The 25,401-nt window shown below is 46.1% G+C and overlaps 1 protein-coding gene across 1 annotated transcript in view; it reads left to right on the top strand.

The window, feature by feature from the left end:
* The window catches only part of LOC149329877 (uncharacterized), a 35,832-nt gene extending 14,602 nt beyond the window's left edge, over positions 1–21,230 (top strand). Inside the window, exons 5-7 of the mRNA XM_089559674.1 lie at positions 9,008–9,124; positions 15,428–15,567; positions 19,731–21,230. Coding sequence (XP_089415800.1) covers positions 9,008–9,124; positions 15,428–15,567; positions 19,731–21,230 — 1,757 coding nt within the window. The remainder of the gene's footprint in view (positions 1–9,007; positions 9,125–15,427; positions 15,568–19,730) is intronic.
* The last annotated feature ends 4,171 nt before the right edge of the window (positions 21,231–25,401 follow it).

Raw genomic sequence — 25,401 nt, 5'->3', positions numbered from 1 at the left:
GCTGACGCTTAGAACGCGCTCGTGCTTATATCGCTACCGTCTTGGTGCTCCACTGCAAAAAAAAAAGAACTTTTTGTTCAGTATCAAGTATTAGGTGTGCGGCTAGCATGCAGTTCCAATTCCCATGCACTCTTAATCCTTCGGCCATAAAATACCACCCACAAACAGGGCTTTCTTGTTGCATGCGTGGTGCGCCAGTTTATCAACAAATTACCGCTGTGAGCTTAACCGAGTCGCACCGGCAACAAAAAACAATTTGTCATGGTTTATGCAACCTGGTGCATGAAAACGTACTTTTGCTCAAATTATCAAAGCTTGAATAGATATTCGGCGCGAATCCAGCTTTCACGAATTCTGAGGTCCGAAGTTTGGTTTATGGTTTGGTTTATGGGGTTTAACGTCCCAAAGCGACTAAGGCTATGAGAGACGCCGTAGTGGAGGGCTCCGGAAATTTCGACCACCTGGGGTTCTTTAACGTGCACTGACATCGCACAGTACACGGGCCTCTAGAATTTCTCCTCCAAAGAAATTCTAGCCGCCGCGGCCGGGATCGAACCCGCGTCTTTTGGGTCAGTAGCCGAGCACCATAACCGCTGAGCCACCGCGGCGGCCTGAGGTCCGAAGTCGCGTTCATTTTATTCGGTAGCTCTCGCCGCGTGTGACAGCGTTGCGTAGGCGTTTGGCTAAGTGTGAACGAATGTATTAAAGTCGCGCATATTTTCCTATGATTAAGGTAGATAACAAAAGCAGAAAGACACTACGGTAAACCCTTTACCCCCCTCCCCCCCTCCCCCCTTGATCCCTATGACAGGCGTGCGGAAAGAACAACTGAAATCGGTAGCGGTCGTGCTTACAATCCTGTGCATGAAATGTGTTTAATGGGAACTAGAGCAAGCTCAGCGCAAGGAGGTAATCGAAAACCCGCGCTTCGTCGGGACAACCTTCAGTCTGCAGCTCGCCTATCCAGTTACTACTCCACTGAATCAAATCAAGAAATCCACATTCCTGTGCCTAAAATTATCACAGATGATAGCGCACGTAAAAGACGGCAACAAACGATACGCCAGCGCAGAAATCTGCTTAGAAGTGCCGGTTTCCAGTCCGTACGCTACCTGGCCGACTACTCCGCTGGAAAAATCCTTGCTGTTTGCAATACTATTCCAGAATTTCCCTGAGCAGCGCCGCCGCACCAGCGGCTCGGTGGAGCAGCGTCGCCGCTGCGGTGCCAGCGTTTAGAATCCTGAGCCAGCAGAATATCATCTTTGAAAAACGTAGCGCGAAAAACGAGACACAGAAAAGGTGAAGACAGGACACGAGCGCTAATCATCAATATCAATATCATCATGGTGGGCACAAACAACGAGGCAGACGCGCACTGCCTCGCCGCACTTGCTCACATCAAAATGAACGAAAAAAACTCTGAGATGTCAGATAACCGCAGTACACTCAGGTAGAGGGAAAATGTGAGTAGTGACGCACAGCACGCACCCTCATACGTTATGATGAAGCACTACAACGACAGAAGCGAACACGTAAACATGCATTCCATGCGCGGCGCCGGCGCGACCCGCAGTCCATCGGGCCGCGCGCGCCGATAGATGGCGACTGGTGTCGAGAGTAGGAGCGCGCCAGCAGCCTGCGTGTGAGGGTAAAAGAATCTGGTCTATACTGTACTATACCACACCACACCACACCACACCACACCACACATCAGAGCATACCACGCACCACAGCACACCATACCACACGACACAACACTACACCATGTAATACCATGCCATACCATACCAACCCATACCATACCATACCATACGATACAACACTATATCTATACCATAATATACTATCATCATCGTGATCATAATCGGCCCCGTCATGCCTACTGCAGGATTAGAACTTCCGTCTTCGCTCCCAGTATCCTCTGATTGGCCCTTCATTCCGGATAACAGCCTGTGGAGCGAGTTGGCGCATGATAACAAGAACGGCGGCGCAACGTCAACCTTGTGCCTTTTCTTGGGCCATTGTCGTTGTGCCGCCGTTCATTTTAGCCCTGTATTCTCTTAGGTGTGGGTGCCCTATTTTTCATCATCATCATCAGCCTGACTGCGTCCACTGCAGGACAAAGGCCTCTCCCAAGCCTCTACAAACATCCTAATCTTGTCCCCTCACTGACTCTGCGCCCTCTGCTGCGCTTGCCTTTCTGGGAGGAACGGCGCGGCAGGGAAACACGTGGATGAAAGAAAACAAGAAAAACACAAGCGCTTGTGTTTTTGTTTTCTTAATTTCGTCCACGTCTGGTACCGCCTCGCCTTTCCCCAGAGTATGTCACGCCTACTTGCCCAAACCTTTACGCTGCGCTTGCATTCCCGAGGAACTCGCTCATTTACCCAAAGCGAGCATTGATTCGATGTCTTCAGCACTATGTGTCTCACCAAAGCGATGTCAGAATATTTGCTTGGGTGATTTATTCCTCGATTCTATTCCCAGCATGCGAACTCACTACGGTCCCCAAAAGGCACGCCGAGGTTTCGCGAATGAATCGCAGCGTTTTATCATGTAGAGCGCAGTCAGCCGAAAGGTACAATTATCGCGCGTATTTGGCGCGTCACTTGGTAAACCCCGCCCACGAAGTTTTATCTCGAGTGCGGTAATTGCAGAGGAAGAGAGGGGAAACTTTGGGGACCCGTACGGGAGTTGGTGGATGGGATGAACTGTGTTGCGGAGTTTTCAAGTCTACCTTCGCGAAATGCCTCTGCGAGAAAAAAAAAGAAATCGTTTGAAGCACAGCGCCACAGTGCTGCGTTGTTCGCATGGGTTGAAAGTGATTCGCCCGAAAGGAGTGTTGCAAAGCGGCGGATGGAGATTTTCACACGGTTTCTATGCAGTCCCTGGTAATCGTGATGGTGCTGTTTTGCCGAACATTGCTCACAAGGTCTAGTATCCGCACATAAGGCACTGTTTCTTCTTCCGGAGATCGTTTAAACTACTCCTAAGTGCTCTTACAACCCATAGCATAGAGGTTTCATATGGTGCGTTTTACAATTGTGTTGAATACTTTCGATGATGATACTTATACCGACCATAAAAGTAGGTGCGAAAGCATGTTCTAAACACTGAGCTATTAATTTTTCTAAAGGGAGCCAGCTTTTCAAAATCTTTCTCAAAACGCTATGAGCAGAAGTCGTGGCATGCATATATAAAGAAACTAAACAACAAAGGCAACCGTGGCTTGGTAGTTAAAGTGTTTTCCTTCTTGATTAGCTGATTGGCCATTGCAGCAACCTTTAAGGGGCAGAAAAGCTGGTTACAACAGAATGATTCAGAGGCACAGATCTTCAAAAGCATGACTCGATACTGGAACGACGTTAATGACTTGAAAAGCACACCGAAAAGGCAGGAACGTAATTTTTATATGTTTAGCGTCACTACTTAGAAAAGTGGGGCAGGGCAACTATAGAACGTTTACAGGACACATAGCGAGCAAGTGCGCCTGCCCTAAAGAAAAAGTCGGTTTGCATCTAATACACACTTATTTTTATTTTTTCATCGAACCTAAAAGAAATTGAGATTTCGTGCATGTTAAAGAGCACTATCTAAAATAAAGTGTGCTTCCGTACTCATATATCGGCTTTAAGTGCAATTTTAACGGTAATCGTAAATTTATTGCTGACAGTACAAGCATAAACTCTTCCCTTTTATGTTCCCTTTTATTTTTGTTGCGTATGTGAAGAAATCGTCTCTCACCCTGTGGATTATTTTCAGTGCGTGCGATTACCCATAAAGGACGAAGCGTCAGCAAAGAATAGTCCCTGTGAGTGTCTAAAATATCTTGAGCCCGGGCCACGCAGTAGAACGCCTACAACTTGACGCGGTGACTGCCCAGTTATGTCTTTTTACGGGTTGGGACACTTTATCCTCCAATACCCCATCCTGGTATTTGTCTCGGTAGAGAACTGAGAGGCTTAGGAAGTTTTCAAAACACGAAGATACTGGTGGTTTATACCCGCTTGAATGAGTTCGTGCTTTCAAATCTATGTTGCTGAAACTAGTATAACCTCCTTCGAATCCAGAAATTCTTGCTAGGGTACGCACTGATGACATTGCACTATATTATACTGTGGTCGATAGTTATGAATTTTAGGGATTATGTGAGGTAGTTTAGCAAAAGCTCAACACGCCATACATATTTGGCTTATAGGATTTTATTTAATTTCGAAGAACCATGCAAGTCTGCACAAGACAGAACGGGATGGCAGACAGAGCATCTGCCATTTATTGCACCCCTCGAAGTGAGAGGTTGGGCACCTTAAAAAGCAGACTCCAGAGTAAAAGGTTTAAATCATATTTTTGCGCAAGGTCAGCCGGAACTTGTAGCAGGAACGAAGTCAACCCAAAGGAAAGTGGCCTTCTCTTGGAACTCTGCTTCGGCGTAGACAATAAAAGTTGAAAACAGGAGATAAATAAGTGCATTTTTGCTTCGCAGAAGCCCTTTCCTACCAGACCGGCGAAAACCACCGTATGCAACCGCCAGTGTTCTAAACCGAATTCATAAACCTCACTTGCCTCGCTCTCTCTCGGAAATTCGTTCTATTCTCAAACTTTGAAGACCGACGTGTTTGTGCCGTACTCTATAGTGCACCGCAGAAGTCTCGTCCTGAATTCTTCGCGTGCCATAACTACACCCGGCAGCACAGTACTCACCGCGGTTTTAATATGTGAGCGTCTTCAGCCCATAGCCTGAAATAGTACGGCGCCCTTACTAGGTACAAAGTTCGTCGCGCTCAACGCCCCTTTCCTTTTTACTTTCCGGGTAGAAAAGGTGCATTGTCTTAGACCATGAGCGCTAGTTCTTGCGGTTATTATTTGTGCGCGCTTGTCCAGACACCACCGATTTTCAAACGCGCACTGCTGCTCGCGTGGATTTGATTCAAAAAAGAGAAAAAAAAAACAGACCTCCTTACTCTGTATTACAAAGAGTGCCGGAGAGGAGGTTAGGCAAGAAAGGGGAGGCGTAATTTAGCGGACTCATTATCGGCGAGGGGAGCTGCGCTGCCTTTTTGCCAGGCCGTTCTAGAAAAGACGCGGGAGGCCCATGAGGCTTGTGGCTGCGGTCTGAAAGCCCACCTCGAGTTATTGCTATGATCTGTGAAAGGAAGCTGCTTTTGAGGGCGCCAGCGGGGCGATTAATTCAGGAGAAAGCTCACTCTTCACGAGAAAGTTCCTGGCGGACAGACTTAGGGTGCTTTCCCGAAATGAAAAACAAGTATACTGCTTGAGGCTTCGCTGGACGTCACGGCGCAGGTGAGGCAGCTTGAATAAGGTGAAGCGAGGCAAGATTGCATTGCAGAGGTTCCCGAGTTCCAGGAGTTCTCTGAGGACATGGCGTCCTAGAATTGTTCGGAATACAAAGAAATATCTGGATGACTGAGGGCAGAGCCGAAAACAGATAAACGCTGAGGTTTTATTCTTTGCTAGCGCCTGAAAAATTCGTTTAAAAAAGGATGCGATGCACCGTATTCCAGGCTAAAGAACTGGCTGTCACCGAATCGTGCGCAGAAATTGCGCTACTCGCAAAAAGGAGTGGTTGCTCTATAAAAAGGCGTCTTAGCCATATTGATGTCTGTGGCTCTCTTCTTGAAAGCGTAGACCACCTTCTGCCGATGAATCTAGAACAATCATTTTGTGTGAATCTTCATGCAAAGTTCATGGTTCGCGGAGGACTGCGGTTCGCTGAAACCACTTCCCACGCCTCCGCCACAACGCACCGTTTTTAGATATAAGAATAATGTACTAACTCTTTACTTATCTACCATTGCGGAGCCACTGTTGCTCTTACAGCCCGGTGAAGTTAGCGTCCCAACCGAAGGCGACGGCGCACTTGGCAGGTTGCCCGAGAGGCGATCATTTATGAAGACATGTGTGGAGTTTACTCATGGGAGCACGTATTCATTAGGAGGTGTGATGGCTCGTTCGCTTGCGAAGCATCTCGGATCGATTGCAATATGTGCTAAGCGTACCGTCTTGAGCAGACCCCATCGAGCGCGAGCTGCGAGTTTGAACGGCGCATCACTGTGCTTTTTTGCCTGTCAAATTAATTTTTAATTTATTGTATTCTGCGCCTGTGTTGTGATTGCGAACGGCATTCATTATTGCTAAACTGTGTGAGATTTGGCCTTGAGTCTTTGGTACTTCGATCTTTGCATGTCGTTACTGTGGCATACAGCGACATCGTGATAAGCCAGGTGATAACACACGCACTACTTACAACTTTTATGTATAAAGACAGTTGTAAAATACAAAAGTAGTAAGTAGAGCATGTATTATTATCGGTTTTAGCCTTGCCGTCGTGCCCCACGATCACTGCTCATCGCTACTGTAGCATACAGCGACATCGATATAAGCCAGGTGATAACACACGCACTACTTACAACTTTTGTGTAAAAAGATAGTTGTAAAAAATAAAAGTAGTAAGTCGGGCATGCATTATTTTCTGTTTTAGCCTTGTCGTCATGCCCCAGTGGCCAACTGGTCTGTCAGTTTTTTGGCCACTTAGGAGTATCGGTAGCCCGACAGGCAGGCGAGCAGTTATTATAGGTGACAGCGTATGAGGGTGCAGGGCTCGCGCTGGTCCAATTCTGATAACGTGGCGCTGATGCTGCTACATGCGACAAGTGTCCGTCAATGTCAAGGAGGCCCTAAAAATGGCTGCCAGGTTTGGTGGCTAATAATCGTGAAGTCAATTATTATACGGCACTCTGTTATGCCAGGCGTTCCCGCTCACTTTACTATAATTTGTTTTATTTTACTGTGTGTGACCAACAAGTTTTTAGATTTTATTTTCACATCTGATTATCACCCACATTCAAGCGACACATTTCTAAACCTCGAAGGAAGAAGCCGACGCATCGCAACGAAAAGCTTTCCTAAGCGCTTTGTGTGACACCTCAACTTTAAAAACACATAATAAACCAGACAGAGCAAACTACAAAAGTAAAGTATCGCAAAAATATGTCATTGAACCCAAGATTACACGCCATGATTACAGATGATTACAATGAGATGAATGAGGATGCTCTGGATTACTCTAAGAAAAATTAAACCGTGCGCGATAAAGATTGAGGCGAAAAGAAATGTTACACAATACACATAAAAAAACTACGCATGTTCGAAAGAACAGAGAGACGTAAACAATGAAAAAAAAACGAGCGCCAACAAAGCAGAGAGTTTGTCCACAAGCAACAATTCTGGACAAAAGCATTTTTAGCGAGAAAGAGTTTATGAACGCTATTTTTGATATTACAAGATTTGACTTTAACAATGAATATATCTGCAGATCTTCCGTCGGCACGCCTGCATTTCTTTGCCGTTATCAATTTTTCTGTCATCAAAAAGCTTTTCCCCCGGCTTTTCTATGGCAGTCTTCACTGCTCGATGCCAGAGATGCAAACACTTTTAAAGAAAGATTTTGCAACACACCGGAATAATATACCACTGCCTTCAATATTTCTATATCAGCACCTTACAATTTTTGAATATTGAAAATATTGGACCAAGAATGATCCACACGTTATTAGTCGTCGTTCGAACCACGTATATAATTTCTTGTGACTTTTAAAGGTGCAGTGAAGAGGAATCTGAACTCGTCTTTTTGCCGCGGGAACTCAATCTACACGTTCCGAGCGTTCTTAGAAACGTCGATTTATTGCGCTGTGTGGCCGATTTCCCTAATTAAATCAAATTAACGTCCGGTTCCCGCCTTTTTTTTAAATTCTCCCTGTACGGTGGGCGGAGTTGACCAACGCGGGGAGTGCCTTTCACCCAGTACCGTGGCGGCTTGCCGCTCTGCCATCGGCGGAGTAATGCGCAGTAATCCGTAGAAGCAAATAGTCCGCGCGTATTTTTATTTCTGCGGGCTTATTTTGCGGCTATATTATCTTCGAATGAAACTATTTATTCACGGAAACCTAAAAAGCAAAATGGAGCGAAAGCAAAGCCTCCACGGAGCTGGCTGAAAGGCACTGCACGCGTTGGTCGACTCCGCCCACCGTACGGGGAGAATTAAAAAAAAAAAGGTGGGAGCCTGACTTTAATTCGATTTATTTCGGGAAATCGGCCACACAGGGCAATAAGTCGAAGTTTCTAAGAATGGTCGGAAAGTGTAGATCGAGTTCCCGCGGCAAACAGACTAGTTCAGATTCCTCTTCAGTGCACCTTTAAGTAAGTAGACCAGAAATCAGCTTTGAAAATACCGCCTTCAGACACGAACAAGTGTTGGATATCTCAGCGTTAATCCAAGAAGATTTCTCAAGTCTGGTGTTCCTATGAATACTCCCAAAGTGTTAACACCCCTGAGCTCTAAGAAATGTGTAGTTGTAACATTTCTCTTTGCTATGTGCTACTTGTCTCTGTGCCTTCATGAACAAGACACAACTTCTTACGACCACTATTTACTTAAATGCATGCTCAGCCATGAGCAACCCTTTGCGGGATGCGAATTCTCGGTACAAAATTTATTTCTGGACGGTCAGGTAACGCGCAACAGTGAAATGCACAGGCACAAAAGAAGACATGCGTGCTCCTGGAACGAATACGAGCTAACTGGCTAGCGCAGCAAATAAGAAGCAATTTATTTTTCAGGCGAATCTGCACCCCGCAAACTTTTTTTCTGTGACTGTACAAATAAATGCTTAATTAAATCACAAGTGCAAATAATCCCATAGTTAAGCGCGCGAAACATGGAAGCCATTTGGCCTCTGGCTGGAGCAAGATAGTCTGGACACATGAACCAACTTGGAACGCTGCTTAGAGCGCCTCTGTTGCCACATGGTCCTTTAAAGAACAGTTAAAACACGCCTAGTTGCAATGGCACTTAGGCCGTAGAAGCGATGTTTTCCGAAATTCCAATAAGGATTAAAATGTACGCGATATATTATGAGGATATAGGCGGCAGTACTACAATATTTAGGTTTTATGACTCTCTGAATCGGCCTCGATTTTCTCGGCGCAGCTGGAAGTTCCTTTTGCACCTTCAGCGAATTCAAGTGCGCCAACCATCGCTGTATTGCTGACAACTTCGCTTGCGACGGACACAACAACTGCGGCGACAACAGCGACGAAAAATGCGGTGAGTCTGCCGACCTGTCCTTTGTCAACACCACGGAGAGGCGTGCAATCACTTTTTTGTTCGTTCGTACTGATGTGAGCAGGGGTTCGCGGTAATCAATGTCTCTTTTTTTGTTTTCATTTACTGTGCTCGCGACGTCAGTCATGACGTAAGAAGCATTACATGGAGCGGCGTCATCGGTAGCCTTCCTAATCCAGCTTAATCTCGTTCGACCTTGCCACTGGGATCGTGTTTGGCTAATTTAGATCACAACCACTACGCAGTTTTGTTTTGCCATAACGGTAGTAGCGCCGATAGATTTGGTTAAGTGTGTCAAACATCCCGTCTGTGCTCAATTATTTTGGGGGCAGTCGGCGCAGGACCGCCAGCGTGGCAAGGGCATGAGGTGCGTTATGCAAGTAATTCATATCAATGGTGTGTTCCCGTCATGACGAGCTTGACGTCAATCTCCATGGTTTGGGTCACCAGCAGTAGAGACCAATTGAAAAAGAGCAAACTGCATGAAAGCGAAATGAACTATTACATAAAGCAGTCCCAAGCGGTTCTTTCTACTTTCCAGCGGCCGCGGTGGCTCAGTGGTTACGGTGCTCGTATGCTGACCCGAAACAAGCGGGTTCAATCCCGGCCGCTGCGGTCGAATTTCAATGGAGGCGAAATTCTACAGGCCCGTGTACTGAGCGATGTCAGTGCACCTTAAAGAACCCCAGGTGGTCGAAATTTCTGGAGCCCCTTCACTACGGCGTCTCGCATAGCCTGAGACTCTTCGGGACGTTAAAACCCATAAACCAAACCAAACCATCTTTCTACTAGCAGCTGTGTAGTTGAGGTTCTGCGGGGCCCAAACAACGCCATCGTTGACGTCACAGGCTTTAAGCAGAAGCTCATGCTTTGACGTGTTGGTATATTAGGATTGATTTGATCTTTATTCCTTGAAAAGTACAACACAGAACGTATGCTGCCGTACCAAACTAATTAAAAGGCTTAAAGCGCAATTGAAGAGGTTTTAGGATTCGATTAGTTTAGAAGGACTAAATGTGTTAAACACGCAGGTAAAGCCTGCGAAATCGTTTTGCGCTAACATTTGAAAAGGTGGCGTAATCGTGAAATAGAGCGGCGTCAGCGTTCAGAGTTCTCTGCAGTGCACAACGATGGGCAGAAGCCCCATAATTTCGTCACGTACGACAGCACTACGTTCCCAGCGAAAAAGCGGTTGTTTCATGGAAGAAAACAAAGGCTACCGAAGGTGAAGCTCACGAAGCATTGTTTGGCGGCATGGGCCGAAGCACAGCAGTATGTAGGCGAAAGCAGTGGACATCTGAAATTTCGGCAACAATGACGTCACTACGAGTTTCTCCGCACCTCTCTAGCGTAGTGAGCAGAGGTTTGAACATCGTCCCGGTTTTAATCGATGACTACGTCACCATTTTAAAGGCTAGTGCCAAAATACTTTGTATGCTTTACGTAGAGGCTTATAGATTCCAATTCTTCAATAACCCCGAATTCTAAAAAAAAAAAACATTTCCGCTCGCCCTCTGTAGAAACGTAGACCAGACCGTGAGAGTTATGAAATATGTAGCAGTTGGAATACAAAAGGCATAGAAAAACTTGCTCCAACAAAGATCAAAGAGACGCTGAGAGTGCTAAGCAGAGGTCGTATTTCTTGCGAAAATTTTCTCATTTAATTTTGTTCTCTTTTCATTATTAGCCGTCATGACTTACAGTGAAATAAGAGAATTATTCGCAGGCTACGCTATCGAAGACGAGTCTGACGAATGGAGAAGTGGCGAAAGAGCGAGTCGCGCGAAGATTTGGTGCAAAAACGGCCCCGTCTGAATTGAAGCCGAGAGAACTTTTTTATCAACTACAATCATTTTCATGATATTATATCAGATTATATTAAATTATTGTTTGCTGTAATAACACTCTACACGGTCAGAAAAATGCTGATAACACTTACAGCTCCCTGCTAAATGAAGGTGAGAAAAGCTGGACCAACGCTTCCAGTTGGAGAGGCTGCCTCCGCCAGGTGCATGGCGCTGATCATTAAACATTACCGTGATATTTGGAATCTTCGGCAAACCCATTAATTGCTTAGGGCCGTCAAACAAGTCGGCATCAGTATAGAAAGCACTTTATAATTCACGCTCTCCACCTCGTAAGAAGAGCAGGCCGTCAATATGAAGTTCTTCGCACACAAACTCACCGCCGACAGATGGTGCTAGTTGTCTAGTTTCAGGAAATCTAGGCATGATGCTGTTGTGCAGTCTACGAAAAACGTCTGCCTGATCTCAAAGCAAATGCTGATCGCATGTGCCGGGTCACGTCTGATGGCCGCAGTTTTCATTGGTTTGCATAAAGTCTGGGCCTGAATCCTTTAGTATATCATCCACGTGCCTTCCTAATCTTCCAGGTCCAGTGCAAAATGTCATTCCAGTGGTGTCTCCCGTTCGCCGTCAGAAATAAGTTTAGGAAACTGTGCAATACAGTAAAAGGAAGTTTGCTTTATAGCGTCTGGCAATTACTAAAGAACCTAAGGGCGATCATTATGTACAAAGACTGTGCTTCACCTTCGATATACAATAAGAAAAATACAAAATCGTTTCTTTGCTGCTGTGATCAAAGCGTAAGTCATGAACTGAATTATTCCATTTCGGAAACGCATTCTTTTTTTTACGTTATGACATTATGTCAAGCAATGCTACGCACGTATCTCGTATCTTCGCCAGCAGCACCACTGAATTAAGTCAAATTTATTAATGCTATTCCGTTTGGGAGACCATGTGCGAAAAAAAAAATTAGTTGTAATGCGAAAAATCAAAGCACTGCCCCTACCGGAAAGGCGAAGAATGAAAGATTCTCTGCAGTTTGTTTGGGCTTGAAAATATTGCTTTCATTCCCTGCACGGTAGCAGAGCAGTGTGAAATCATATGCGGCGTAGCGTTATGGTAGCGAATGTAATGAAAGCGAGGCATGTGTAGTCCAACTCGCCCTTTTTTCTGTCTGTGTCGAAACTGGTGCAGCGCACTGCTTGTGCAAGATGTTTTGCTCTAAAGGTTTCTTTCTTTTTGGCTTAGCGAGACAGCTTCTATCTCCCTTTGTCCGCACACTGCAAATTGCGTTTTATTGCCATGCCTATAGAGCTTTGATTTCGAATCGCACCGGAGCAGATATGTTGGAAGTGGACCTCTTCGTATGTAAAATGTGTGAAGCAGAGCCTATAAACTAACTGTTGATGTGAACATTATCTACAAGCTCTGAACGACCGCAGGGGTCAGTGTAGCAACCCCGAGGGAAATGAAAGAATAATCGAACGTCACTTAGTCGAACAATTCTCATATTATCAAGCTATGTTCTTTAACAAGCTACACTGCGAGTTGCATCCAATGAGTACGTGCATATGCGTATCAGTTGACCGGAACTTCATGCGGCGGGAAATTAGAGGGGTGAGTGGAAAATTAAAGAAGCAAATAGCAAATAAACGTGGGAAAACTGCATAGCACAAGGCATGGTGGCTCAAGAAATGTAAACACGCGTCGTAAAATTTCTAAAATGAAAAATGAGCAAAGAACGTAGCTGTAAAGTAAAACGCAAGCAAAAAACGAAATAATGAAAGGCTATTTAACTAACTAGACGCTCAGCAAGCAAATATAGAAAACAATGCAACAAATCAAGCCCCCACATAGAACTGCAAGAAAAGGTAATAAAAGTATATCACATTGTACATTGAAAAACTGCAACAAAAATAAAATGAAAGAGCAATATAGCTAACTCGTGCCGCCGTAGCGAAATGAGCCTCATAAAAGAATGGAGCTCAACATGTAATCAGGTGTGAAATCTTCCGCTGCGAGAAGGTGGTTTCGTTAATTCGGTATTGAAGGGCTAAAAAAATCAAGTGTTATAAAAAAAGCGACGCAAAAAGAGTTGTAATTGGGTGTTGAAATGACTGTGTGATGACGCGTGGCGATACACTTTTCGATACAGGCGCAGGCGAAAAATGTTATCTACACAGCACTAGACACGTTAATGATAGGTTAGGTTTCATTGCTGCAATACTAGCGGTTCGGTTTAACGAGACAGTATAGAGAGATAGCGAGGACGAGTGCCCCAGAGATTATGGGTCATTAGAATGTTCAATAAAAATCATTCACAATTTGATATTCGTGTTTATTGGAGCGGCGAAGCCGGCGCGGTGGCTCAGTGGTTATGGTGTTCAGCTGCTGACCCGAAAGGCACAGGTTCGAGCCAGGCCGCGGCGGTCGCATTTCGCTTGCGGCGTAATGTCAGTGCGATGTCAGTGCACGTTAAAGAACTCCCCCATAAAACACAAACCAAATATCCTGAATTAGTGTAAGAGACTCGCAAAGTGACCTCTTGCGAATCACAAATGCAAACGCCATTATTCAACTTGGAACGAACAGGTGTTTTGTAAAGCAGCTTTATACAAGCATGCGCTTCGCTGAAGCTCCGACGTAAGTATCGCAACATTGCTAAAGTCTGCTAATAGTTAGTTTGTGTGTCGATTCCTGGTTAGTGTCGAAGATATAAGAGCACCCGAATACCGGTATGGTGTTAGTGGTTGTTATGTGCTTTGGGCGGATTGCTGATCGTACTGAAGTTAAGGCTTTGTTGACGGCGTAGTTGGCATTAAGCGTTTTTGACATTTGCCGCAAAGGCGGGAGAATAAGAAGCAAATTTGTCGCAAATGGTACGCGGCAACAATCAAAGAGCTATTTTTTGAGAAGACACATTTAGCGCTTTACAGTCCATATTAAGAAGGAGTTAAACAATTGTGCTCGCCATGTCGAAAGCAAATGTCAAAAATTCGGTAAGGTTAATAAAAGATGAGAAATTGTTTTGTAAACTCATAGCAACATTTTGACTTTTGACCATTTGTTGCAGATACAGCGGCCTGTGAAAAATACTGAATCGAAAGCCTCGAACCAGCTCGAAAGCTAGTAAAGCGAATACTAGCTAGTCGAAGCTAGTAACAAATTTTTTATCGAACAGCTGTCTTTTGACATTCCTCACAAAATTTCCGAAAAAGAAAGAGGAGAAATAGTTGAATGCTGGTAGGAAATCGCACATAAACGCCAGATTTTTCTTTCCTGAGCTTGCTTGCAGTCACGCAAGCATCCTGACCTGAGAGCGCTGTCTTCAGATTGAAATCAATCTTTGTATCCACATTGAAAATAGTAGTGAGCACAACGGCGTGACTACCTTTTTTCGCGAATTAGTGACACTTGACGGTAAAGGATTAAAATAACGGATTTTTAATGTTATATAAACCAGGTAAACAAAACGAAGTCGATGGCCAAAATTAGCAGCTACCTTTCGACCTTGAGGCAAGAGATCATGCTTGCAGTAGCTGCCCTCGCGACATTCTACGCGTGGTGCTCTTTAACACTAGCTTCGCCCCAACACCAGCGGGCAGGAGCAGTTTTATAGGGGTATTCTCCGATTACTCATCCTGCACCTGCTTCGCTGTTCGCTTGGCGCGCTTCGAACGCTGAGAAATCATCCAGGATTCCACTCTAATTTGGCGTTCGCCGGACACCTTATATAGTATTTCAAGAGACCTTCAAGCCTATTCGGCACTTGCCACCCAGAGCTCTTTGATTTTGCCACTTGCGAAGCGTCCCATAGTGTCCGTGTATTAAGAGACAATGGTCGGATAAGGGCAAATTTCGGAGGTTTAGGACTGTCGCGACGCCCGTGGTCAATGAAGCAAATTATGTAGCCTAAGAGAACTTCTTGCTGGGCTAGTTGGTAATTCATTGTAAAAGTAAAGGCGCCAAAAACCACACACACACACACACACAAGACAAGAGAACAGGACAGAGCGCCACTCACAACTAGTTTATTTTGCAGAATCCAGATACATATATACACTTAGCCAGCGCCTGTGTGTGTGTGTGGTTTTTGGCGCCTTCACTTTTACAAGCAAATTATGCTTAAGTCATGAACCTAGAGGTTGTTGATGAACGCATAACCGCCTGGCTACAAACCCTGTCAAGCAGGGGCATTAACAAGGACCCATAGACATAACAGAAAGTAGATTGAGGTTGGAAGTAACCTCGCCCGCTCCACTAAAGTACCGCGGGTATCCCCCCATAGACATAACAGTCCGAGATATCAATTTAGAGGGAAAAGAAGCAAAGACAAAGTCTCTTCAGGGGATATTGGCAGCAAATGGTAGGGCTTTTATTCGCCGCTTCCTGATTGCGGCACAAAGAGGTCCCGTAGGACGAGCCATTTGTTGAAGCGGGGTTTCCCAACTGATGAGCTCTGTTGCCATCCATGCAGAATTCGGCACAAGCTTCTGGCGCTCCTTCGGAGCGATGCCATTGATGCTCATGGTGATCATGGTCATGGGACTCTGCATGGTAGTGCCCTTGATCGCCCGGGCCTGCTACGGACCGCCAGACTCGCAGCAACAGCAGACGGTAAGTTTTACCCCCTTTCGCCGTTTCGCTGGTTAGGGCCGCCACTCTTGCACAAAGTGTATTTCCGGAATGAACCTGGTCTGTATGGTAGGTTTCTGCGGCAAGTTTACCTAAATGCTATGATGATGCATTGCTGCGAGGGTAGCTTGTGGAAAAAGAGCGTTATGGCTAGCTGGTTTTTTTGGTCACCACGAGGTGGGGTGACAAATACAGTTTTCACGAGCATTTCACTCCAGAGAAGCCAGCTATCACGTGTGGGGACAACAAATTGTAAAATTCCTGGGTACGCGGTTGTAGGCACTGCGGATAGAGGTTTACTCCTCCTGCGTACCACGTGGACGCTAAAACCATTAAGACACTCCTGGGGTGTTAATCTTCATCATCTGCTTGTTTTCAATTACGACGATAAAGCAGCACATCTTCTTTTAATTATCGGCTTAAAAAGTGGAAGGGTTTGAACGCAATTAAACCGAGTAGACGTCCGAAAGCATGCTTTGCTTCTTCATCTCTTCTTTCAAGCATCGGCGTGTGCACGCAATCGCGTTTCTCGCTCTTCATATTCCCATCATCTTTCCACTCGGCGGCAGCTGGCGCGACGCCCTCCTCTCATTGGCTACAGCTGGCACGACGCCCTCCTCTCATTGGCTACAGCTGGCGCGACGCCCTCCTCTCATTGGCTGCAGCTGGCGCGACGCCCTCCTCTCATTGGCTACAGCTGGCGCGAAGTCCTCCTCTCATTAGCTACAGCTGGCACGACGCTCCTCCGAACTTGGGTTTCACCATGTCAAGTAGTGCTTTCGTAATAGCAGAGAATTCGATGAACGAGGGCGGTATTCTTCGGCAGTATCAAATATCGGAAGAACTTGGTGACACGGATGATGAATTGGGCACAGCAGGTTACAGCAAAGAAAGTAAATCACACTGCAGTATATTATAAGAATATTGCAGCGATAAAAAAAAAGAACTGGCTTTCCCGTTTAGACACGTCTGCTAGCAGGGATAAGAAACGGCAAATGTTCTTTTAAACCACTTTGAAGCCAAATTTCAATTTTACCGTTAAAGCCTGTGCGGGATTTGGCTAGCGCTGAAACAACTTGTGAAACATTAAATGGTTCATAGTTCGAGAAAGTAGCGAAGTGCATTGACGAGACAAACACCGAGGTGAAAGGGATAAATGCACGTCGGTTTCCTCCTCCGTTGTGTTTTGACAATGCACTTCTTTTTGAGAAAAACAACATAAAATATAAACCTCGCCCGGTAGCCCTACTAGAAAGATGTCTACAGTAATTTACAACTCAAGGACTCTGCGGCGTTTCCTTGTCAGGGGACCCCTTTCCAGCCAATGGCATCGGCCGATTCTCATGCCCCTGCTAGCGCGATATTGCAGGTAGCGGCGCCACAATGCAGAGAGGGGACTATCGCTGACCATAGCGGGAAGGAATTATCTCCTTTCATCTACCACTCCGTGCTTTGTCACACTAGCAGGGTCTCTGAATCGGCCGACGCCATTGACTAGAAGGGGGTTTTTTGACGGAGAAGAGCCGCTGCGTTCTTGAGTTGTATTCGACTATAGTCTCGTAGGAGTGTCGCACTGTTGAGCGGTGTTACCCAGCTGAGTACACCGCGTGCATCTAGTCGCACTAAAAACAGGATTATCATTATCAGCCTGAGCACGCCTACTTCAAGACAATGGCCTCTCTGATATATCTCCCATTAAGCCTGTCGTTTTTCAGCTGCAGGCAACTTATTCCTGAAAACTTCTTAATCTAATCCGTTCACCTAACTTTCTGCGGCACGCTGGTATGCTTGCCTTCCCTTGGAATCCAATCGGTTATGTCAAATTGTTTGGTCGTATAACTGACCAATCTGATCAAGAGACTTCAAATAGGACATGATATTCTCAGGACCATTCCTTCCGCACTCCTGCGCCAATGTTTGTGCCTCCAGAGGCACTATTGTCGCCGAGCACTCCAAGCAAAACATTTGTCGCCATCAAAGTCTTAATTATTTTACTTAACGTCCTGCGGACTTCCGAAATCTGTCCTTGCTATTCCTTTGTTCGGCATGCAATCTCTCGTCTTCTTTCCAAAGAAATATTGTCTTCAATCTAATAGTGGACTCCATATCTAAGCCATTATTTTACTTATTTCTTGCAGAAGGAAAGTGCCTATTTGGGTCGACTGAGCTGAGGAAGGCACATATATTGCGGTAAAGATTGGGCTTGGAAGTACACCCGTTCTGGCCAGGGGGTATTTGTATATTTAAGGCTTGCTTAAGGGTGGAGGATATTTTGTGGTACAAATGAAAATCCAATTAGGGTGCGGACCGAGCTCTAAGAGCTAAAATGGACAACGTATTGAACTCTGAAAACTGACATCAATGAAAAGATATCGCTGCCTTAAGTATTGCTCTTTTATTATCGGCTTCTTTACAGCATCCTTAGTGACCTTACCTGAAAGCAATGTCAGCGTGCTACTGCCGACGGCTGTTTGCCTTTTTTTATACTTCTCCCATGCGACAAACACGCGCACAAGTGGAATTCCGTTTGCTTCCTTTCTAAGAAAAAAAATCGGGTAGTATTTCTAAAATATTTTTTCAAACTTAATGTATCGCGAAACATCAGGCTACCCCGGAAGAAGAAGAAGCTCCGAGCCTTTAATTTTTTTTTCTTTAAGTCGCACCACAAAACGATTCATGCGCTTTTAACTGGGGCAAGCGGTTTAGTTTTTGTAACTGACGGAAGAACTGCTGGAGTCTGCATCAAGTAAGCTGGCTGTATGACGATGTTATTTTTATCATTCCTTCCTGTTGCTTTTACTCTCCCTTAGTACTTTGCTTCCCAGATTAGGATGTGTGGTATCGTAATTTTGTTCGTTTTGTTATTTTACATGTTTGGAGTTTTTTTCGTTTTCTATATAGTGTGTCATCGATACAAAAAAGCATTTCCCCCCTGCTTCCTCCCTAGAATAATGTTCCTAACTGGCTCTGTGGGTATCAGATTAAATAAATGAATAAATGAAAAGAAAACTTTGGAGTCGTAGGCAACAACTCTTTCCTGTGACTAGCGAGAACGGAGCGCAGGTTTTTTCCGCATTTTTTTTTAAAATGCGGAAGCATTATATGTCTCATCGGCAGTCAAACCTGGCGTCGGCGTTGATCAGCAGTAGTTGTCACAAATATCCCAGAAGACGTCACCATGAACACGCAACCCATAGACAACAAAACCACGCTGCATTTTGGCGAACAAGGTGAACCCAGTACACGTGTGGCATTAGGACTGTCTGCTAATTAGTAGATGTCTCATTAGAAAGTGATAGAAAAAGTTCAAAGTAACTAAAGAGATAAAGAATGAAAAGGAAGCAAACATCAAAAATGCTTTTACATTCAAGCACGTAAGTATTTTCAGGTGCCGTCCACCATATTTGTTTTTTTACAGTGACGCCTTTTGAACTTATTCATGTGTTTCGATTTTATGATACCTGTCATATACTTCGAAATGTCGAAGCGGACATTTCATCGAGTGCTCTGTCGTTTCGCTTCAACGTCTGTCCCAGAAAGGCTCCAGCCAGAACTGTCTGATTTCAGTTTTTTTGAGGGATTCCACTTGCCACAACATTACGGCGCCAGAAATTTATTTCACTGTACCAATAAAGCCATTTCTGAAAAAAAAAAGTTATTGCAAAGTGCATTGTGCGGATCCCTCAGGAAACTGCCGCTTCACGACGAAAACGATGCAAACAGACCAGGCTAATGTTGAGAAATCTTCCTTCGGAAAGCACTACGCTTTGGATTACTCAGCGAAAAAACACATAACGCTGCTTTGTGCACTAAACCTTTTCGCTAATTTCACATTTATTTATTGGATTGGTAATTCACTGCTTTGGTGTGCACATTTGGCGATATATTAGAGCACTTACCCATCAGAGAACTATGCTTATGGCCCTAAAATCTTCACCGAAAGCAGACACATGATATCTAATTCATGTTCAATGCCCAAAGAAGAACGCTGAAGCCTTTCTGAGCCGGACGATAGGCGAACTCACCCGCGCCATGCTTTGGTTTCAGATGTGGCGCTGGCGTGAGCTTCAGCTTCGCGCTCGCCACTTCTTTTTGCATCGTTTTTACCATCGTGCTGAAGCGGCAGTTTCCACTTTCCCTTTCAGCCCACTTGCATCATGCAACAACCGGACGGAACTTATCGGGCAGTCAACGCCGCCCCGACGCCGTACCCTGGCATGGGCGCTGCTCCTGACGGAACGCAGCAGACACAAGCGAGCGCTTTTGGGGCACAGCCGGGCCCTTTCGTTGGTACGGCGGGGATCCCGGTTAACCTGGACACCGGTCGCCAGATGCGCTTTCAAGAGCCACCCGCTGAGCTAGCGAACGTCGACTATCCACGTGCCGTCAATCCGATCGTCATGAGCATGCCGGATGCATCAGCACCTTCGCTACCTGACATGTTTGCAGAACCTCAGTCGAACGCTCCGAATAGACCTAATCAGCCGGCGGGATTCAACGAGCTGCAACAACCGTTTCGAGCAGCCAACGCCCAGATGCCGCCGCGACAAAGAACGCCATTGTTCCAGCATAGCCATCCTCCGTTAAGTCTTTATGACCAGCCGGATCCGATGCGCGGTTTTCATGGATTCGGAATGGGCGGCCCGATGGGACCGGGGCCCATGGGCATGGGAGCACCCATAATCGGAGGGATGGGGGGGCCGATGGGAGGACCCCTCGGTGGGCCGATGGGGCCCTTCGCACCAATGGCGAGATTTCCAACATTCATCATCATTGAAGCCGCTGACGACGACACCGACTCCCAGGATGCCATGTTCCCGCGCCCGCCGCCCACCGCCTTGCCCGCAAGTACGAGCTCGTCGAATCAAGACACCGTGTTCCCGACCCTGCTCCTGCAACGAAGGCAGCAGCAACACCAAGACGAGGATGACGAACAGAGGCCGTCTAGACGGCGCCACAGACACCCGCGGAGGCACGGTCCCGGCAATGCAAGTATCACGACGCCAACTGCGGAGAACGAGTCGCCCGATGCCGGCCAGACAAACAAAGAAAAAGACGCCCAGGCCGAAGCTAAAAAGCCGCGTCAGCCACCAAAAGCTCCCGGGGCTCCAACATCCCCGGAGACGGGAGCCATGCCCCGGCCTAACCTGCCCACAGCAGCCGGTAAGAAAGACGGCGACAAGGACGGCACCGAGACCGAGAAGACAGTGATGCGCATAGACCACATAGAGACGCTAAATTCTGCGGCGGCGGCACTTCACAAGATGGGCCTTCTAGGTCGCCCGATCAGCGCCCCTTCAGGGAACGACTGCACCGTAGAGGGCACTGTTGCCATAAGGCGCGCCAAGTCGCAGTGGGATGCCCCTCTGGACCTGAACCAGGAACGAAACAAGATAATCTATGACCTTCCCTCTGAGTCAACTTATGAGTACGCCAGCGTGTGGTCGAACACGACGTCGACCTACAGTCAGACGACGCTGACCACGACGGAGACGTTGACAGGCCAGCAGCAGACATCGGGCGACGACAGCGACGTCAATTACTTGCGGCCGACGGTCTCACTAGAGAACATTACAGTTCTGGACAAAGCTCAGCAGCGTGGCAAAGACATCAGAGACCGCCTAGCGGCGAAGCAACGGCAGTAGTTCCGTACGCGTCGCCTCCGGTGCACTGATAGAGTTAAACTTCACATAAATTAGGCAAACGAAACCAGGCTGCATATCGTATTCCCGCAACCGGCAGGACGACACCGCTTTGTGAAGTGCACTGATAGACTGCGCCATGATATCAACAGCGACCACTCCGTGCATATCGGCTGATGTGACCATTTAATGGAAAACCAACCTATCGGCGACGTCAAGGCTTCCTTTTATCAGTTGTCGGATCTCAATGAATTAAATGTTTGAAGGCGCGCGCTCGTGGTTTCGTTTTCGTCGTGAACGACAAATATTGCAATAATAATACAATTACGGTCTAAGTGAAAATAAAGAAGGAAGGCAAGGAAAATTAGTAAAGGGGCAGCGCCCCAATCTTCTCAACGTAAGACTTCCTTGTAGCGGACTACGTAGTGACTTCTTCGTTACTGCATGTCTTGTCCTAGCTATCAAGCAAGCGTTGCTCATTTACTCGACTTTACACAGCTTCGTACTTGGAGTGGCCCATTAGTTTGCTAATGGATTTGGTTCAGCTTTGCGCGTACGACAACGCAAACGCAGACCAAGGAAGCGCCGAACATGAGAAATACTCCGATCTCACGTTTTCGAAACTGGTATTTCTGACGCCTTTCTCTTGCAACGAAGCCTAGCCTACATGTGCCTATCGTTAGCCCTCTGTTCAAGTGCGCCCTTATCGAACTCTCTTTGAAGTTTTCTGTGTACAATAGCCTATAAACATAAGACCGCAGTATTTCTGACCTGCTGAGTGGTCTCTAAGCACTGGCACGTCTTTCTTGAAATATTTGAAAGAATATGTGGTCAGAGGCTAGGAATGCAGCTTTTTAGTCTTGTAGCTAAAAGATGAAGAAATGTAAGTAGATACTACTGACTTATCGCGAGCAAACATGCGCTCTCATCGCTACGCGCTGGTGATCAGTGGGCTCTTATGGCTCGAAGAAAACGAAGTGTCTACTTAGATATCAATTAGTGGCTTTTTCAGGATCAAGCTAGTCTCTTAAGTTAAAACAGCAGTGATTGGAAGGAATTGAGGGAAGACATTGGTGACCTCCGGAAATTGGAATTTCTTGTAGATGTGATGTGGCGTGCTTACAGTAGGACAAACTTAACTGGGGCGACGGTGAGGGATGGTAGCGCTTGTGCATGTAATGCGCATTAGTTTCAACGCAAAACACTTTCTTATTCAGGAGTCCTAGTGAGGAAAAAATTGCAAGAAAGCAATTCCTCTGTGAACAGCTGCCTTACTGAAAGTGCAGTTTTCAGAACACCTACTGTTCCGAAACTGTTTCGGAACATCTCCGTTTACTAAGCAGATCTGAAAATGTGTCATAAATGAATCTTTGTAGAATGAGCACAATTTTTGATCAGTTGTCACAAATCGAGCTCCATTTATTACGAGTGACTGATATCAACTTGAGTGCCGACCTGTATTGCTGGTGCCACTTTAATTCTTGAGTCTCGTAAATCATACACAGAAGAACGGTTCTAAACGCTACTATGTATTCCAACTGAAACTGTGGTGTCGAAACATTGTTTCCGCAGCCAAGACACATGTTAGATATTGTCAGACCCACCCACGGAAAAGTAGTTCGACATATTGGACTGAGAAAGCGCTGTTTGGCAACTGCAGGATAAATTTTTGTGCCTTAAAAATATCTTTATCTGCTACTTTATCAACTTTAGCCGCTGTCTTGTGAGTTTTGTCCTATTTGCAACGTTTTCGTCTTCAACGAAAGCTCTTTGAACGAGTGCAGTTAGAGCAGGACTTTTGTAGATGCAAATAACGACAGGCGCCTTCATCTGCATTCCCACAAGCTGTAAAGAACATGCGTACATTAAGCATATTATCACTCGTAATACTGCAAACACTGCATTTACGCTGATATTTAGTCGACAAAAGCTGTCATTTTTTTCTGAACCCAGGAAATTTCTTTTCATGGTACATTTGCGAGCACGAAAGCAGAAATTCGAAATGAAGCTTAAGTCATGTCAAGTGTGTTTTGAAAACCAAATTTTGCTAACCGAAACGTTTGAAACAAAGAAATGGGTGGCACTTTTTGACTTCACGTCCAAAGGAAGTTATTAGTAGGCACAAACACAGCAATGTGAAGAATCCTCGTTACTTTTCTTGAACCGGGGGTAAGGTTTTTTTAATGCCTGGACTTCTTTGCAGCAGACTACCAGAAGAAAAACAGCGCGAAGCAGGAAGCAAGGGCTTTTCGAGTGAGGTGCACTTATTGCTGGGGAAACGTTAGCTGCCTCGATTCTCTTGCGTTTTGTTTTACACGAATCGGGCGCGTCACGATCATTCGATAGCAATTAGCTTCTTTAGCCGGTTTCTTCGCACAAAGATTAAGAATTAGCTTGCTGCAACAAAACTATTAAAACCTTCAGCACGTGACAACAACGCTTTGTGGGCCAGTCTGGGTATGGCCGGCTTAATTCTATTACTACTGTTTTCGTCGAGAGCGCCTTTTGTACAATACAAATCGTCCTGTATTTTCTTGCTCTGGCACTGTCACTCATCTTGGCCTTGTGAAAGCTGCGGGACGATGATGATGATGAAAACTTTATTTGAACAAGGGAGTTTTGCACACGTCGGTCCTTGGGCCCCTGCACGGCCCCACTGCACTCAAACGTTCATGTCCCGGAGGCTCATGACGCTGGCAGCCCGGCAGGTGGCGATTGTTTGCTTGGCCGGGTCCTCGGAGCGCAGTAGGGTCTCCCAAGCTTCCCAAGTGGTAAGGTGCTCCAGGCCCCGCGGGGGAGGATCCGCCGGGCAGAGGAAAAGAATATGGTCGAGAGTGGCTTTGGGGTGGTGGTAGAGGGTACAGGAAGGGTTCTTGTGGACTGGGTGATATCGCGAGCGTATATAAGGGGAGGGTAAAGTGCGTTTTTGGAGCCGCCTCCAAAGTGTCTGACGATAATTGTCGAGAGAGGGGTGGGGTGCAGGGTAGAGCCGACGCTTGGCTTTGCAGGCCTGCGGGACGTTGATGACGTCCATCTCATGGAACACGCTTCTAAACGGTGAAACAAGGCAAACGCGTCGCGGCAGCGGAAACTAAGTTGCGGAGCGTAGTGCGCTCACAGTGGGCCGTGTGCAACCAGGCGGTTGGGGAAGAAGGGTAGGCTGTAATGGTACGGTCGTGGCAGGCCGTGCCCACCACGTGGTCTGAATTCATTAAGCCTGACACGTATCCTAGCCGGCAGAGTTTCGGATAAATGATTGCGTTGGTGCGAAACCATGGTCGCGTCACAGCTGGTGCCGAGAACTGTTCGCAGGAACGCTTCCAGCGAGCTCCACATCCGGTGGCATAATTTGCGCGCGGCTCGAAAGAGCGGCTTAACGGGGTTAGTTTTCTGGATCCAAAGTGTAAAGAAATTTTGTGTACCTTTACAAATCGCTATACTGCGAGCAAGTATGCCATGGGGTCTCACCCTGAGTTTGTCATATCTCTCAGCTGGAAAATTATAAGTAGCAAAAAAGGAAATAACAAATACATGAGGTTCTCAGGGCGCCGAAAAAAGTGCATTTATTGGTTACATCCGTAATTTTTCCCTACATTGTTTCTTTATAAGCAAGTTTAACTTTACCTCAAGAATCCTAGCTATTTTCAAAAGCATGAAAAAGCTTAGAAGAATATTTTTTATTGCCTTCTTCGTTAGAGAGGTGAAAAATTGGAGGCCACAGTTAAGATCCGCTTTAAGGGTATGACGCGGTAGCATAATGGGTTTATTCCCATCTATGCAGAAGATCATTCTATACTTTACATTAATAGATCCCTGGGAGTCCTCATGCCCTTCCTAGTACAGTGGTGCAGCGGTTAAGCGATGCGCCACTGACGGAATGAATGACGGAAGCCAACAGGCATCGAAACCGCGAAATTCGAAGGCTTTGGGATAGGATCCTACACCAGCGGCATGTGGTTGTTTTTTTTTCTTCTCCTTTTATTAATACCCCATTGATAAAAACTACGAAATTAAAAAGAGGCATCGTCTATGTACCTTAGTTTTGGTTTGGTTTGGTTTGGTTTTATGGGGTTTAACGTCCCAAAGCGACTAAGGCTATGAGAGACGCCGTAGTGGAGGGCTCCGGAAATTTCGACAACCTGGGGTTCTTTAACGTGCACTGACATCGCACAGT

The sequence above is a fragment of the Amblyomma mixtum genome, chromosome 9 (assembly GCF_055824585.1).
Source record: "Amblyomma mixtum isolate Tamu chromosome 9, ASM5582458v1, whole genome shotgun sequence".
NCBI lineage: Eukaryota > Metazoa > Arthropoda > Arachnida > Ixodida > Ixodidae > Amblyomma > Amblyomma mixtum.
The sequence above is the reverse complement of the archived record's forward strand: the minus strand, read 5'-3'. Positions and strand labels throughout refer to the sequence as shown.